Source organism: Lissotriton helveticus, chromosome 4_1 (genome assembly GCF_964261635.1).
Source record: "Lissotriton helveticus chromosome 4_1, aLisHel1.1, whole genome shotgun sequence".
Classification (NCBI taxonomy): domain Eukaryota; kingdom Metazoa; phylum Chordata; class Amphibia; order Caudata; family Salamandridae; genus Lissotriton; species Lissotriton helveticus.
In genome coordinates this window covers 613307763-613323307 of record NC_136063.1, presented here as the reverse complement: position 1 = coordinate 613323307, position 15545 = coordinate 613307763, and the positions used below count along the sequence as shown (strand labels likewise).

At 44.9% G+C, this 15545-nt stretch overlaps 1 protein-coding gene across 3 annotated transcripts in view; it reads left to right on the top strand.

Moving 5' to 3' along the window:
* Positions 1–14978, top strand: part of YTHDF3 (YTH N6-methyladenosine RNA binding protein F3) — a 51141-nt gene extending 36163 nt beyond the window's left edge. For all 3 annotated transcript variants that reach the window (XM_078687245.1, XM_078687246.1, XM_078687247.1), the window contains one exon: positions 14059–14978. In XM_078687245.1, the coding sequence (XP_078543371.1) occupies positions 14059–14082 (24 nt within the window). In that variant the 3' untranslated portion in view covers positions 14083–14978. The remainder of the gene's footprint in view (positions 1–14058) is intronic.
* Positions 14979–15545: the final 567 nt, after the last annotated feature.

The window sequence follows — 15545 nt, the reverse complement described above, 5'->3', positions numbered from 1 at the left end:
TCTCCTACGTTTGATTTAAATTTGTATTCAGGACTGGAATCTGTCAATGTACTTTGAGTAATCGCATGCCTGCTACTCAATTGCTTCCTTGTCCATAGCTACACTGGTTAAATATTTCAGAGCGAATTGACACCTTGTGTTTCAGAGTCTTCTAGTTGGCTCTGGTTGTTTTCTGTGAACACTGTCCATTGTGTATTTTTGCAGCTGTCAATATATTTTATTCAGTGTCTTCTCTTTCCATGTTTTCAAATTATCCTGTCTAGCAATATGTGTTACTTGGCTTTAGTAGGTGAAGATGATTTAAAGGGACCCTTCCTAAGTTACAAAGGATAGTTAGCACTTTGTGTAGTCTGAAGAGTGAAGATTTGTAGGATGATGGGTCATACACCAATATGGACACGTGGGCATTAAGCACATAAACTAGACATGTATGCACAGTAATGTCAACCAACCCAAGCAATAGGTCAAGATGGACTTTGACTATTGCTGTAGCACGTACGTAGGTATTCCCAAGAGAATTGAAAACTAACAGCAGAGTGGCTTGTTTTTATTCGATTTGGTAACCCATACTATTGCTCACAACAAGCATTTGCATTGCAATAGGTCTCGCATTTATGAGCGTTTAAGCCATTGGCATTGTAAATGACAATGCCTTTTATTTATGTTGTAAAAACCAAAACCTAAATAAAAGGCATTGCCATTTACAATGCCAATAGCTCAAACTCGCGTAAATGTGAGACCTATTGCACTGCAAATGCTTGTTTCTGTAGGGAGTATGGACACTTGCGGGGTGCCCTATAGTACCGGGTGTGATACTGTACAATACCATATGCCTCAGGTGCCAAAAGAGCGCTTTACTAATGGGTTGGAGGTGGCTGAAGGCTAGAGCTGCCAACCTTGATGCAGGGGGGGAATCAAGTTAGTCTATTTGCATCTGATCAATGTTCTACAATTCTAGTCCAATTACTTAATCTTCCTGTGCCCATCAAAAAGGTGTAACGTAAACTGTTTCTGTTGTAAAGTGCTTTAAAGCACTCCGGCAGAGATGTTTACTATAAAAACAAGCCCGCGCAGGCAGCAGCAGTTTTAAGTGCCTGATTGGTCAAACTGATATGGTCTGAATACCACACAGTAGTCCCAGGCTCTGACTAATGTACTACGACTGGCTTTCTTGCACCGCTGCAACCAAACATTTGGTTGCAGCCAAATGTGTACAATGCGTTTATGCGGCATCAAGTTACGTCTGGCTGCCTGCGCTCTTCCGCAACCAGCACGGCTGCGGGTTCAGGTCACAATTCTGAAGTATGTGTGCGAACCGTCTCTCTTAGTGTGACAGCTGATCCTCAGCCCAATTTGCATTGTTCTAATGCATTGTGCGTTTGACTTTGTATCTGAAAACACAGACCAAGACTCCATGCAAACTCTGCACATAGTGCCTAACAGGACTCAACCCTTAAACCAGTGCCTAACAGGACTCAACCCGTAAACCAGTGAGAACTATCACGAAGCACTACACTGAATAAACCAATTGTTTGTAGAGGCACTCTAGGGTGGGGCCAGACAGAAGGATATCTTAGAGGGGCATGGGGATAGGCAGATGACATCAATGTGCTAAACAACTGCTACAAACATAAACAGACCATCATGTATGTTGAGATGGGCACAGACAGAACTTGAGACATGTGTACCCCCTTTCTGACATGGCAGAAAGGGGGTACACATTTAAAATCTTTACTAGGCACGCGCCTCTGGTCCAGCTGTCTGTTTTTAGGTCGAGCGTAGCGAAGTACCTATTGTCGGCGTGTTTGGGGGAATCTGAGACAGCGTTGGTGCATGAGCCTCGCTGTCTCAGATTTGCCCTCGAGGGCACGCACGGCGCCGTGCACATCCCCTAACTCCCCTTGACATGCTCTCTCAATCACACACAGGCAAAGTCACGCATGCGCGCACACATTTCCACGCGCACACACTCACCCCCGCCCCCCACACGCAGGGCTTACAATCACACAAACGCAGGGCTTACAATCGCACACAAACGTGCACACACACCCTCCCAACCCCACTCACCGGGCACACGCAGGGCTTCCATCACTCTGGGGGGGGCGGGCACCGTCAATGTGCCCCGACGCCCCCCCTCACCGGGTCTGTTATACTCCTCTTGTCCTGTTCCTCCCTGTGTCCAGACTCCGGCAGTCCGCTCCGTTGTTTCTCCGCCCCTTCCTTCCTTCGTGCGTGTCACGCCTCTCCTTTCTCCCGGCCAGAAATCCGATTTGCGTGTCAGGCCTCGTTTTGTTTTGTTGCTGGCTTGTTCTATGTGTTCTTTGCCGCTCGGTTATTTTGCAGACTGGATTTGTAGAAGACTGGGCAGGGTCGGAATTCTCCCGATATTATTGTAGAGAATGCGCATAAGAATACCTTTCATACCAATGTATTTGTGCAGCTCTAAAAGGTGCGTTCGAAACATTATATTCGTGTCACCCCATTTAAACTAACTCTGTTGTCTAAAGAGGTTTTTGTGAGACTGTACGCTATACAAAAGATGAGATAGCACTTAATAAGTGTCCGGTCGTGATATTTGTTGTGTATGATCCGACAGAAGTGATTGTTTCATAATCCGTGGAGTAAAACGTCTTGCTTCTGTATGGGTATGTTTTTACTAATTGTTTTACACTGTGGTGTGTCTTGCCTGCCGCCATCATTGTACTATGCTAATGCGGTGCATTGCTTTCGACTGAGAACATTGCAGTGGCAGTCAAGGCTGTAACACCCTGTGACGTCATGCAATGTCCGTATGCGTGCTCCAGGGAAGCTGTGTGCTCGACTGTGTGGGTTGAATGTTTCAAGCGTAGGCTCTGATCTCGGAGTCTGGGAGGCCTGGAGCTGAGCACTGTCCGACTTCAAACATGTGACCCTCGGATAATTCTTGTTTTAAAGCACTACCTACTGCATCTCTCCCTTAAAGATGAGTCCGGGCTTCTGAAAGCATAGCCTCTTTTGGTAGCGCCAATGCCTACTTCAGTGTGACACTGAGGGCGACGGTTGAACCCTAACTTCATAGGAAGACAGGTGACCCACTGGGATCCCACTTGAGCGCCACTGAGGGAAGGTTATTCCCAGATGCTGACACGTACTGCAAGTAGGACAGAATGTATTAAAGAGAGAGAGAGATGAGGGAATGTCTGTTATGTGTGTCATTTAGATTCACTTATCACCTTCACCCTCACACCCCCTCATGCTCACACTGCTGCACGGCGCACACTGCTGCACGCTGCACATTGCTGCCCGCCTCCATTGCTGCCCGCCTCACACTGCTGCACACTGCTGCATTACTCACACTGCTGCATTACTCACACTGCTGCACGCGACCCGCCTGCTGCACGCGACCCGCCTGCTGCACGCGACCCGCCTCACACAAACATCTTTTACTTGCAAAATGTGTTTTCTTTTTCGAAAACTGTAAATCAAAGTCACAAACACATATTTTACTTACATACCCATTGCAACCCTAAGATTTTCAAAAAAAGATGCAAAATACATACATCAATATTTATTAACTACTTCTTCAACACCATTATCTATCATTTAACTTTTTAATACACCTACGTATTACGTGTGATTGTATTTCAGTATAATTGCAATTCCATAACTAGCACTAACAACATTGCCATTTTCAATGCCAACTGCTCCAACTTTAATAATGCCTATTGCATTTCCAATGCTTGTTTAAAGTATGAAGATAGATAAAATAGAGTACAGCGCCTGCGCCTGCAATTTTAAGTGCGTTTCTGCCAAAGCAGCTGCAATGCTGCAAACTTTGCTCAATGAAGTGCCATACCGTCCGTCGTATAAAAAGGAATAGTCTCAAGTTGTTACTGACACTTAACCAGGATATCCACATTGCCGTACTGTGAATAGAAATGGAAATAATTTTTTGTTACCGGTTATCGTAAAAATGTGCTGCGAATCCTATCATCGTGGCCACACCTCTGATATGAATGAAATGGCAACAGGAGCGGGAGCTCTATAATGATATGAAATAGGTTTTGGGTTTGTTGAACCAAACGGAGCTACAGGAAGCTCTCGGACACTGGGACCAGCCCTGCTCAGACTTGTGACAGGCTTTGCCGCCGCACCTCGCCGCACCCGCTTTGCGGGTGCCGCGAAGCGGCATTTTGGATCTGGGAGCCGCCTAAAAGAAGAAGCCTGTAATCCCGGCGGGGAAGTCCAGCTGCTACAGGGGTGTTGCGCTGCAGGGACTCGCTCTAGCAGGAGTCCCTGCGTGACCCGGATCACCTGCTCGGCGCCCCCTGTTAGCCCCGCCCCCAGCCGGCAAGTAATTCAAAAGTGCCTTCTCCAGGTGGTTCCTTGGGATTGTTGAACCAAACGGAGCTACAGGAAGCTCTCGGACACTGGGACGAGCCCTGCTCAGACTTGTGACAGGCTTTGCCTCCGCACCCGCTTCGCGGGTGCCGCTTTGCGGCATTTGACTCTGGGAGCCGCCTAAAAGAAGAAGCCTGTAATCCCGGCGGGGAAATCCAGCTGCTACAGGGGTGTTGCGCTGCAGGGACTCACTCTACCAGGAGTCCCTGCGTGACCCGGATCACCTGCTCGGCGCCCCCTGTTAGCCCCGCCCCCAGCTGCCACATTTTGTATATATCCGGGTCGCACTCCCGCAGCGCGGTTGCGTGCCGGGAGAAGCCTGGGACAAGGGCGGGGCCATCTGTGGCCATCAGGGGCCTGAAGAGGCCAGGCCGGGCCACCCCTCTTGGCTGCAGGACTAAAAGTTCAAAATGGCTACAGGTACGCGTTCTAATAAATCCCGCAAAGGTGGAGGGGACCAAGTGACCGGCACCATGGACCAATTCATCACCCGGGCATTCTCCATCGTGGAAAAGGAGATTGCCTTGACTGAGCGCAGACTTTCGAAAGAAACATCCAGTCTTGTAGATACGCGCTCATCCTTGGGAAGCTTGGCCCTGGTTCCTTCCCCAAGCCACGCCCCATGTTCCCTACTGACTGTGGCCCCATCTCCTGACATAGACGAACGTGTTAGCAGGATTAGGGCGAGTCTTGATAGGCTGTCCACGATCTCACATAGTAGGGCCACATCTCCCACTCTTGACCCTCTGGCATCTAGTGCTGTGGATATTGTCCCTTCCTCCATTGTTTCTGTAGATGCTTCACCGACACCAGAGGAAACCACACTGGATGACACAAGGCCTGTTCCCTCAGCCACGGGTGAGGCTAGGAATGCGCTGCTTGCCACTTCATGCAAAAGGAAGCGGCCAATCAGCCCGCGCAGGGGAATGGTATCAAAAACATATAAGGTCAGAAGAAAAAATGCATCTAAGGGGGGGCCTTACTAAGATTGGTATTTGTCAGGGGAAAGATCACTTGAGTGTTACAAATAAGGGGCTGTTCAGCACCCAACAGCCCTTTGTGTTTGGAACCACCCATAAGTCAGCCCAGGAATCTGCTCCGGGTGATCCCCCCCTTACTTCTCAACATTGAGTGCCTAATGAAGTCAATGGTTTTGCCAATAATTGACAAACTTGAGGGGTTATCAAAACGGGTTGATTCATTAGAACAAAACATGTTGGATAACTTTTTCTCTGTCAAATCACTGATAAAACTGCACTCAAAACTTCGAGATGAGGATAAGCCTGGGAAAGAATCTAGTGCTCCTGCCCAAGGGTCCACCCCTTCCTTTTTATCCTCAGCTACTAACTCTGGCCACCGAGGGCAACTCCCTGGGCCATCTTCTGCTATCTCTGCAGGTGTGCGGGAACGTATTGTTACAGCTGCAACAATTCATTCACAGCCAAATGCCAAGAGCTCCCCTACTAGATCTTCCCAACAGGCCCCAAAAGCTAAAAATCCCCCTAAACCCAGCACTCCAGGAACCCCTAGTAGCATTCCTACTGATAGTAGCGCCCTTGTAGCCAGTCCTAGAGTAGCTTGCACATCATCTTCCACCAAGCAGGTGTCTGCTCCTCCCCCTCTAGCACAAGTAAGAAAAGTCAAGCAGGCCCCTCATGCCAGTCTTCCGCCTGGGTGCCAGCCATTTGTTGTGATCCTAACCGGGGTTCCTGTCCTTAACCCAGGGACACACGAGTCTTTCTCTGACCTCAAAAACAAAACCATCTTCTGGCTTAGGGAAAACAGGCCTCTACCAGACTATATAGATGGGAGGATTACCCATGTCAGACGAGTGGGGTGGGTTGGCAACAGACACAAAAATCTTAGAGGAGATTGTGTACTGGTTAACTTTAATGACCGAAGAGCAGCAGGCATTATTTACAATCAAACCACTAATAGTGACCCGCATGGCATTCAGACTAGAGACTTGGGATACTTCTATCGCCCCTTGCCATCTCCCTGGCCAAACCAGTCGTCCTATGGTGAGGGCAGAGGTGCTTGGTACCCTCACCATGAAACTCTTGATGCAAGTGCCAATACCCGGAATTTCTCCCAAGTACAAGGCTCCCATGGTTGGGGTTGTTGACTTAGTGGGCAGGATCCACTGTTAGCAACCACTTTATCCAACAGTAGGCCCACATTGGATGGGTGTTTTGGGGAACTGTGAGATTTTCCCCATTTTAGTCTTCCAATCCTGTTTTCCCCTAACACTGTTCCCTTGCTAAATTTCACCAATCCAGATGGGCTGAGCTACGTGCAGACCCCCGAGAGAGACTTGGGGCCATCCAACGATATTCCGGGTCTTGTACCCGGTGTCTGTCGCTCTGGATTGCCTGTATTGAATACCTTGGTTGCCCAGGATACTCTCTATCCTACCCTGAAAGTTGTCAGTTGGAATGTTGCGGGGCTCAGTCGCAACTTAGATTTGCCTGACTGGATTTCTTTCATTGAGCCATACGGAATTTGTGCCTTTCAAGAAACTTGGTGCCTGGAGCCACGCCATAGAGTAGGTTTCACCTCTTTTTTTTTTTTGTATCCGCTTGCCCTCCTGTAGCAGGTAAAGGCAGGCCCTCGGGTGGGTTGCTCGTGTGGGTTGATGTCTCCCTTGGCCTTCGGGTGAAGCAGCATATCCTCAAAACTCCGGACTTGCAGAGGCTTTCCGTGAGGAGCCCCGTGAGAGGCCCCTCTCTGGAAATTTTTATTATCTACACCAGAGGGGTCACTGGGAGCTCAACTTCTCCGACTTTGTCGGAATTAGAGGCTGAACTGAAAGAGTGTCCAGTTAACTCACTCATCCTTTTGATGGGTGATTTTAACTGCACCTTCGAGCCACTATCGGCCGATGATATTCTGGATCTAAACGAAGAGGACTTAAGGAGAGGCATACCCTCTCTTAACTTGCCTCCGGTGAAAAGATGGTCACAGAGGGTTGTGCAATTGAACGCACTAACGCTGGAATTTGGGTTAAGGGCGACGAATGGAAGAACCACATCTGATATAAACGGGGCCCACACCTACAATAGGGTGGGACATACCTCTAGAATCTATTATATATTTCTTAATTTTAGCCTTTGGGCCCATCTAGTTGACATGATGGTTGTTGCATCCATCGACAGCGACCACAACCCCCTCTCCTTATCCCTGACCCCCTTGTGGAGGCCTAATGGACCCACTATAGCTGCACCTTTAACGATCACCCTAAGGGAAACCGGGGAAGTGGTACCAGCAAACTGCCTTAGACGCTTAAAATGGGATAAGGTGATTATCGACCCCGAAAAGGTTAGCAGCATTGGGGGGATTTTGGCCAATGCTATGCTGAAGTTAGAACATGGGAAACTGTGTCCAAGGGATATTTCATCCCTATTTTGTGAGACCTCAAGGTCCATAGGGGACATGTTCATTGTTACGAGCAACCAGAGAAGGGCACATGGGCAAGCGTGCGCAAAAAAGAAATTGGGCTGGTATTCGCCTGCATGTCGATCAGCCAAGAGAGCAGTCATTATGGCAGTCAAACGCGGGGACGGGGCCGAGGTCTCATCCAAGCGTAAACTCCATAAAGCTGCCCTTTTTTCTGCAAAAAAGGACTGGGAGGACACCTTTTGGCATGAGTTAAAAGTAGCCAGTGGGGACAGGAATTCCAGAGGCTTCTGGAATCTCATTAGGGAGAAACACAGACCCATTGACACCCTCCTTACTTGTAAAATTCCTGAGGTAGCCTGGTACAAGCATTTTTCCAATCTGTACAATGTAGCAGTGGAGGAGGAGGGGGATTTTGCCCTCTCGCCAATCCCCTTTGGCCCTTTACTTGGTGTGGGCACTATCTTCACCCCAAAAGAAGTAGAGAATGCAGTGAATAGTCTTGTGCCACGAAAAGCTGCTGGACCTGATGGCTTGCCGGGGGACCTGCTCCGCATGAATCCCAAGGAGTGGGGAACTATGATAGCCTCCCTGCTCAATGCATCCGCTGAGGGCGCTGCCCTACCGGATTCCTGGATGGGCGCCGAGGTTGTCCCGATTTATAAAAAAAAAAAAGGTAGCCGAGATGACCCAGCCAACTACCGGCCTATTAGTTTAATCGACTCTTCCCAAAAAGTGGCTGGTAAAGTTGTGCTGGGTCGGGTCTTAGACTGGGTTGAAGATAATAATATTTTATCTAACTTTCAAGCCGGGTTTAGGGCAGGAACTGGAACAATCGAGCAGTCACTGCGACTACTTATGATATACTGGAAGGTTGTACTGTTGGGGAAAGGCAGCTTGTATTTAGCATTCATTGATCTCCGAACTGCTTTTGATCTTGTGCCTCGGAATCAATTGTGGAGGGTTTTATCAGAATTGGGAATGCCCGAATATCTGTTGTCTTTGATTATGAGGCTCCACGAATCCAACTATGCGCAAGTGCGCTGGGGGACCCAGGGGCAAAAGACAGGTCGCATCGAGGTTAACAGAGGAGTCCGCCAAGGGTGTGTACTGGCCCCCACCCTTTTTTCACTCTATGCAAACGGGGTAGTCTATCACCTTTTGTCATCCCCGGCTGATGCTCCCCGTTTGGCAGGACGGCTAGTACCTACACTCTTATTTGCGGACGACACCCTGTTACTCTCGAAATCCCCTGTTGGTCTCCAGCGCCTGTTAACTAGCTTTGAGCAATTCTGTGCATTTAGGGGTCTCAAGATCAACACAGGTCAAACTAAATACCTCATCTTAAACCCCCCCAAAAAACTTGGTCCACCACACTTGCTGGGCACTGTCCCTTTAGAGAGAACGAGGGAGTTTGATTACTTGGGTATTCGACTTGTGGACACAATGAGCTGGGACAGTCATCTGAATAAAATGCTCCTGAGCCACAAAAGGGTACCGGGGGCTTTGTTGAAGGAGCAGAGAGCCTCGTCAATGAAGCCAATAGCGACGGTGCTTGAGATCTACAATGTCAGAGGCGTCAACGCTGCGCTTTATGGCGCGGAGCTCTGGGGTGCATTGAATATGAGTCAGTTGACCATCTCTGAAAACACTTTCCTCAGAAACCTCATGTGTCTCCAAGCTTCCATTCCTATTATTCCCCTCCAATTGGACATGGGTTGTCGCTCTATAGAAGATCAAGCGAGGCTCCGCCCCCTCTTATGGGCTCGCATTTGGATGGTGAAGGAACTTAGCAGCTATGCGGAGGGCTTGCGAGAGATCCTGGATTCCCCCAGTTGGGCGAAAGTGAAATGGCTTAGAGACATTAAAGCTCTATTGTTGAACTTAGGGCTGGGAGAGGCCTGGCACCAGCGGTCTGCCCCGCCCAAAATAGTACTCAAAAAGCTTTACTGGTCCTGGATCACGGCCAAAAGGAACACCAATACCAACTTGTGTAGATCATCCAGGTCTTTTTTGTTGACTAAAGATGTCCCATTGCGCGAGATCTATCTGGACATTATCACAACCCCTTGGGACAGAGCCCTCTTTTTTTAAATTTAGAACTGGCATGCTCCCGGTAAGGGAGTTCACTTCCCGGTGGAAACCACCACACCAAACTGTTTCCTTTTGTCCTACCAGGCCTGAATCCATTCCTCACCTGCTCTTCGAATGTCCTGCCTACAAGACACCTCGTGGACGCTGGATCAAACCCGTGTCTCTGGTTTTGGGAACTAGGCAGTGTTTTGTTGCCCTAAGAATTCTACAGACTGACACTCGTTCGATATATGTATGTGCCATAGCCAAGTTTTTAGGCTGGACTTGGCGCATTAGGTCAAACTGGCTTTGCCAAATTGTTTAATTAAGGTCTGTATATACAGACCGTCTTAATTTATTACCCCACTGTACCGCAGTTAGGATTGTGCTATTTATGCATATTGTGGGTTTCTTAAACTTTCTATATGTGCGGGATGGCCTTTTCTTTCTTTTTAATGTTTTTTTATCAATGCTTTTATGTCGTATGCTTTTTAAGATATTTTGTATATCGAAATAAAGCCTCTTTGACTTGATATGAAATATGTCCTTTGCTCTGTGGAAAGCAATGTAATTCGTATTCTTGCAAATAACATGTTTGCTTAGGCTACATCTATTTCAACTGGCATGGATTAAATAACCTTCATGTGTACAAATATATAAAGACATTGGCGGTATACAAGGTAAATGCATTACGATGTAACTGCATTACGATGCAGTAGTGCCACCTATGGGTTTCTGCTAACAGAATGAAATATAAATGCATGTTTACATTAAAATAGAAGTAAACGCGTTACATATGTAGGTCTACAGCTACATGTTTACACATTTTAGGATTTGTTTTTAGATACATTTACTTGGTCAATAAAAAGTACGATGTACTTTCCCACCTGTGAATGAAAAACAGAAAAAAGAAATCACATTCCCCTAAAAAACAACCCCCCCCCCCCCCCCCAAACACACACTGAGAATAGAGCAACCATGCCACGTTGTGTAGCAGAGAACTGACGGTTCTAAAGTGATTTATATTGTACACAGAGACCTCAGTTCAGGAAAGTTCTGCCACCCGGAGGGCTGCTGCCCAAGAGCTCCTTCCCTGGGAAAGAGGCATGAATGCTGCCCGTATCGAGGAGCCCTTGAGTGGAAATGGGCAATTAAATGAGCGGGCTGTTATACGTTTGTTATACAAGGCCTCCCTGTCATGCTTTGTCAATATTCTACGTGATTATGATTTGAAGCCATATATTTTATTCTGTAGTCGTATTGTGCTAAGACGTAGATTTATGTTTTGATATATTTACATTTAATTCTAATTTCCCCTTCCATTTAATGAAAACAATTACATTTGTAAGCTGACTGGGCATGTTTCACCCCTAAATAAGGTAGTAATTCACATCATACCTCTCCCTCATTCAATAGCAACCATGTGGATAGCTTGAAAAGAAATTGACCTGAGTGTTAAAATGTTTTTTTTTGTTTCTTTTAATGTAAACCTGCCTGCTCCATCATCCGAAATTGTTGTGCAATATTCAAGAACTGAGGGGGGAAACGAATTCTTGGAGCCCTTGCAGTCACTAATTGCTTACACATTTGAAACTTTTTGATGTCCACTCCTTCAGATTTCAAAAACTGAACTTTGCATTGGGTGTGGAAATTCCTTGAGACTGAAGTATTAAGGAGATGTTCAATTGGTAAACATGCAGCTGCTTCTTTATAGGCACTGTTACGGTTTAATTTATGAATAGAAGAGCAGATTGTGTTTCTTTGTAATCATCGGTAAGAGGAGGCCCAACTGTCTTGGGTACGTTTGCCCTGCAGGTGATTATCTCACGAGGATACCCTTTGCCTTTTAATTACTTGCTAATCTTGGTGAATTTAAATATGTTCATTTATTTATAAAGTTTTGTATATCGAGAACTAGACAATGGAAGGGTATCGGAGCGCTTTACAAATCTTACAGCAAGTAGAAAGCAGGATAACTTATTTTACTGTACAGATATTCATTCCCTACACTCCTTGATATTGGTTTGCTGGAAGTAAGTATTTCATTTGCACAATTAAAATTGTTGCAATTCATTCAAAACATAAAAATTCAGTCTATGATGCTTTTTTTGTTTTTTTAAAGGTGTTAATGAGAGCCACGTGGTTCGTAGCTAGTGGGGCAAAAGTTCTTAGTTATCGTCCTCTGTTAACAGGAAATTGTTAACAGGAAATTGATCTCAGTCATGAATTTTAAAAAGCGGGCAGCCATCTGAGCTCAGTCACTCCTCTAGAGCTTCTTGGCATGTCCCGATGTTCAGGGTCTGCCAAATTGGACGCAACAAAAGTTCGTAAAGGAAGGCCTTTATTAGTCATGATTTTATTGGTGGTTGACCATCTTGAGGAAACTCTTATTTTTACCCAGTTGTCGGTATATAGGGCTATGAGAGCTTTCAGAAGGGGTTGCAGGATGCCCCATTTTGTTAACTTTTTCCAAAGTTTGGGGCGAACTACACTATCAAAGGCTTTTTAGAAATCAATGACACCCAGATATAACTATTTTCCTTTTGGGCGAGAGTGTGCTTTCAATCATGTGAACTAGACAGATCAAATTATTTTCGATGTAGCAGCCCTTTTGGAATGCGGTTTGTGTGAAAGGTATTAGTTTATGATCTTCCACCCAGGTTGTCAGTTCTTGCAGTAGGACACTTGCATACGCCCATTCTGTTTGCCTCGAATAAAGTGGCCAGCAGAGTGGCCCACTTATGTGTGGATACTTTATGTATCTGTCTTGGTATGCCATTTGGGCCTGGTGCTCCTCCTGGGTGCATTTTTTTATTATAAGGTTTGCTGGAAGATGAGGGCTATGACCAAGCCTGCGGATATCTGAGCGAAGTAGCAAATAGGATTGGTTTCAAACTCATGCAATTAAAGATCCTAAACTGCATCTACTACAAGTTGTACAATTAGTCAAATTTAGGAAGTTATGAGACAAGATGCCTCAGGGGCTGCAATCAGAAGGGACCCTTGTAAATATACAAATGGAATGCCCCCGCATGCTACGACTCTGGAATAAAATTAAGAAACAGATTGCTCAGGCTCTATTGCTATATTTGGCAAAGCTAAGGATATGGAGAGATATCACAATAACAAGATCCCATTAAGTATTTTGTAATTTAGCGGTAATGGTGGGGCTAGGGGAGCACGTACGTATATGGAGTAGCGGTATAGCTTGATTCTCCGCTATTACTTTCCGCTAGTGCATCATCATAGGGTTTTGTTTTCAAATATGCAAATCTCCACCCAGAGGTAACCACTGGATTTGTAGTAGTGTCCAGAGAAAGGTAAGTGCTCAGAAAATAGTGAGTTCAGCAGTTTTCGAGGTCCACCCCCACTTCATGTGTACACCAGTGACATTCATTACAGGAAGGTAGTGAAGTGGTCTTTGTCACTTGTGATGAGCATGGCAGGAGCATGCAATTTGGTGTTAGCGAAGCAGTGATGTTTGGAATGCACTATATTTTCTTCATGTAGCGGTGTAAGAAAAAGTAGCTGTACTGCAGTTTTGAAGTCTAAGCAGGGTAAACATTGATCATAGTCTTCGGAGTTGATTTAGTTTGAGGGCATGATCATTCAGGTTTAGATAATGTTCCATCATGAAATCAAGATATTCACATGTGTGGGTAAAAACGAAAATTTCCATGAAGATGTAATGAATGATGCGAGTTCTTCTTTTTTTAATTGTTTTTATTTTTTACTTCCGGATGTCAAGTTATTTGAAAAGACTAAATTGACTTTTGGCCAGGATATTTTTTTGTAAGCGTGCCCATAGTTTCATTAGATCACCCGTTGTGCTAATGGACTCTCGATGTTGAGTATTTAGATTAGCACACCATCTATTAGACGACAGTGACTACTGGTAACTAAGGTCTGTCCAAACCATCATTAAGGATTTGTATTTTTAGTTCAGGTAAACCACTAATCTGATACCTAAGTGTAGGAGCACGCTTCCATTTGATTTGGATTGGCAAAAAACATGATATTCTGTGTTGCATCTGTACGTGTAGCTCGATCTTAATTATAACTTCTGCATCATATAAGTTGATGCTGTGCACGCAAAGCTCTTTCTTTTAGTAATTGCCTGTTTACTCGTGCAGTCTGTTGCATTTTTGCATATATTTGTTTCTACTGCCCTTGCTTTTAGCTAACCATTTGTTTTCTTTTTGTATGCAGGACAGAAACAGAAATAAGCAGTAATCCTGTGGAATAGTCCAGCACGACTTACAACACTAATGATAGACTCTGACAATGCCTAATATGTTCATGAAGACGTTATTACTGCTTTTTCTGCTTACAGTGACATCTTTGAAAACTTTAACACAAAATTGACTTTTCTTGTAGTGGTTCTCATCGATGCGTCTGCCCTTGTACTCTCTCACCAAACACACTTGAGAACTTTAACTTTGTTAAGCACTTTCTTTCCTGGAGCTTTTACCAGTACCCGCTGTCTTTTGCAGTTATGCATATTTAGCTAAGGCACAGGAAACTCCAATGCAAGGATTTATTATCTCTTTGAATTTGTTTACTAACAATTATGATTAGGAAAATTATTCAATGACGTGAGATTCACATGGCTTTGATCTGTTTTCCCTTTGTTGTGCATTCTTGTCTTTTGATTTTAGAACAGTTACTAAACAAATTAAAGCAAAAAATCATGCCATATTTAACTCTGGAGTAAAACACGTGTTGAAATGTTCATGTAATTTTTGTAGACACCCTGAAAAGCTTTGAGCTGCTATTCCGCATAATTAAATCAACATTGTACTTGGTATTGTTCCTTTTATTTCATATTCCTGTTTACTATAAGAGAATATATAGCTTTGTGGGTACCACCGGCGTTCTACATACGTCATTACTACTTTTGTGTAATGTGTACTAAACCATAGTTTTCTCACTAATACTTTGTCCCAGTTTTGAATGTAAGAACCTCAGTCTGCTTTAAACTCTCCACCTTTTAAATTCATCATTCTACAATCATTTTACAGGTTTTCAATTCTGATGAATATCTGTTATGAGCTATACAGTAAGAGTGAATTCATAATTCTTAAGTTTCGACTTCCTAAATAAATCCTGGTTCTGGTTCAGCAAATGCATATTTGACCTTTGGCAACTTCTTTTCTGATTTCCTCAAACAAAACACACCCACCCTCCTTCCCATAGTCACGACAAAGGGATCGATCTTGTTAGCAAGGGTATACTTGGCATTACAGCAGAATACCAAAGTGTAACATTTTGAACACAACCAAAAGAAAAAAAGTGAAGTCCGTCCTCAAAACTGGTGCAGTCTGCTATGTTAATGTTTGATTACAACAGCCAAACTAACTTAATTGCGGATTCATGTGTTTCCAGCCTTATCCTGTTTTGAGGCTTGTTATACCTCTTATGTAACCTAACTACCAAAAGCTTCTAACTGGATATTTTAAAGTTTTAGTTTTCCAGAGACTACACTTGAAATTCAATAGAAAGCAACAGGGCATAAGTTTTTCATTTGACATTTTTGTGCGATCCATGCCAGCCAGCTTAATTACCTGATTTTATTCTTTAGCACTGTATTGGCCCCAGAAACAGCTGTTGAAACATCATTTAACTAGGCTTATATGTTCAACTTAAGAACAGACGTATATTTGTAATTAACTAGTTCATTCACAAAGTGGCCAGCA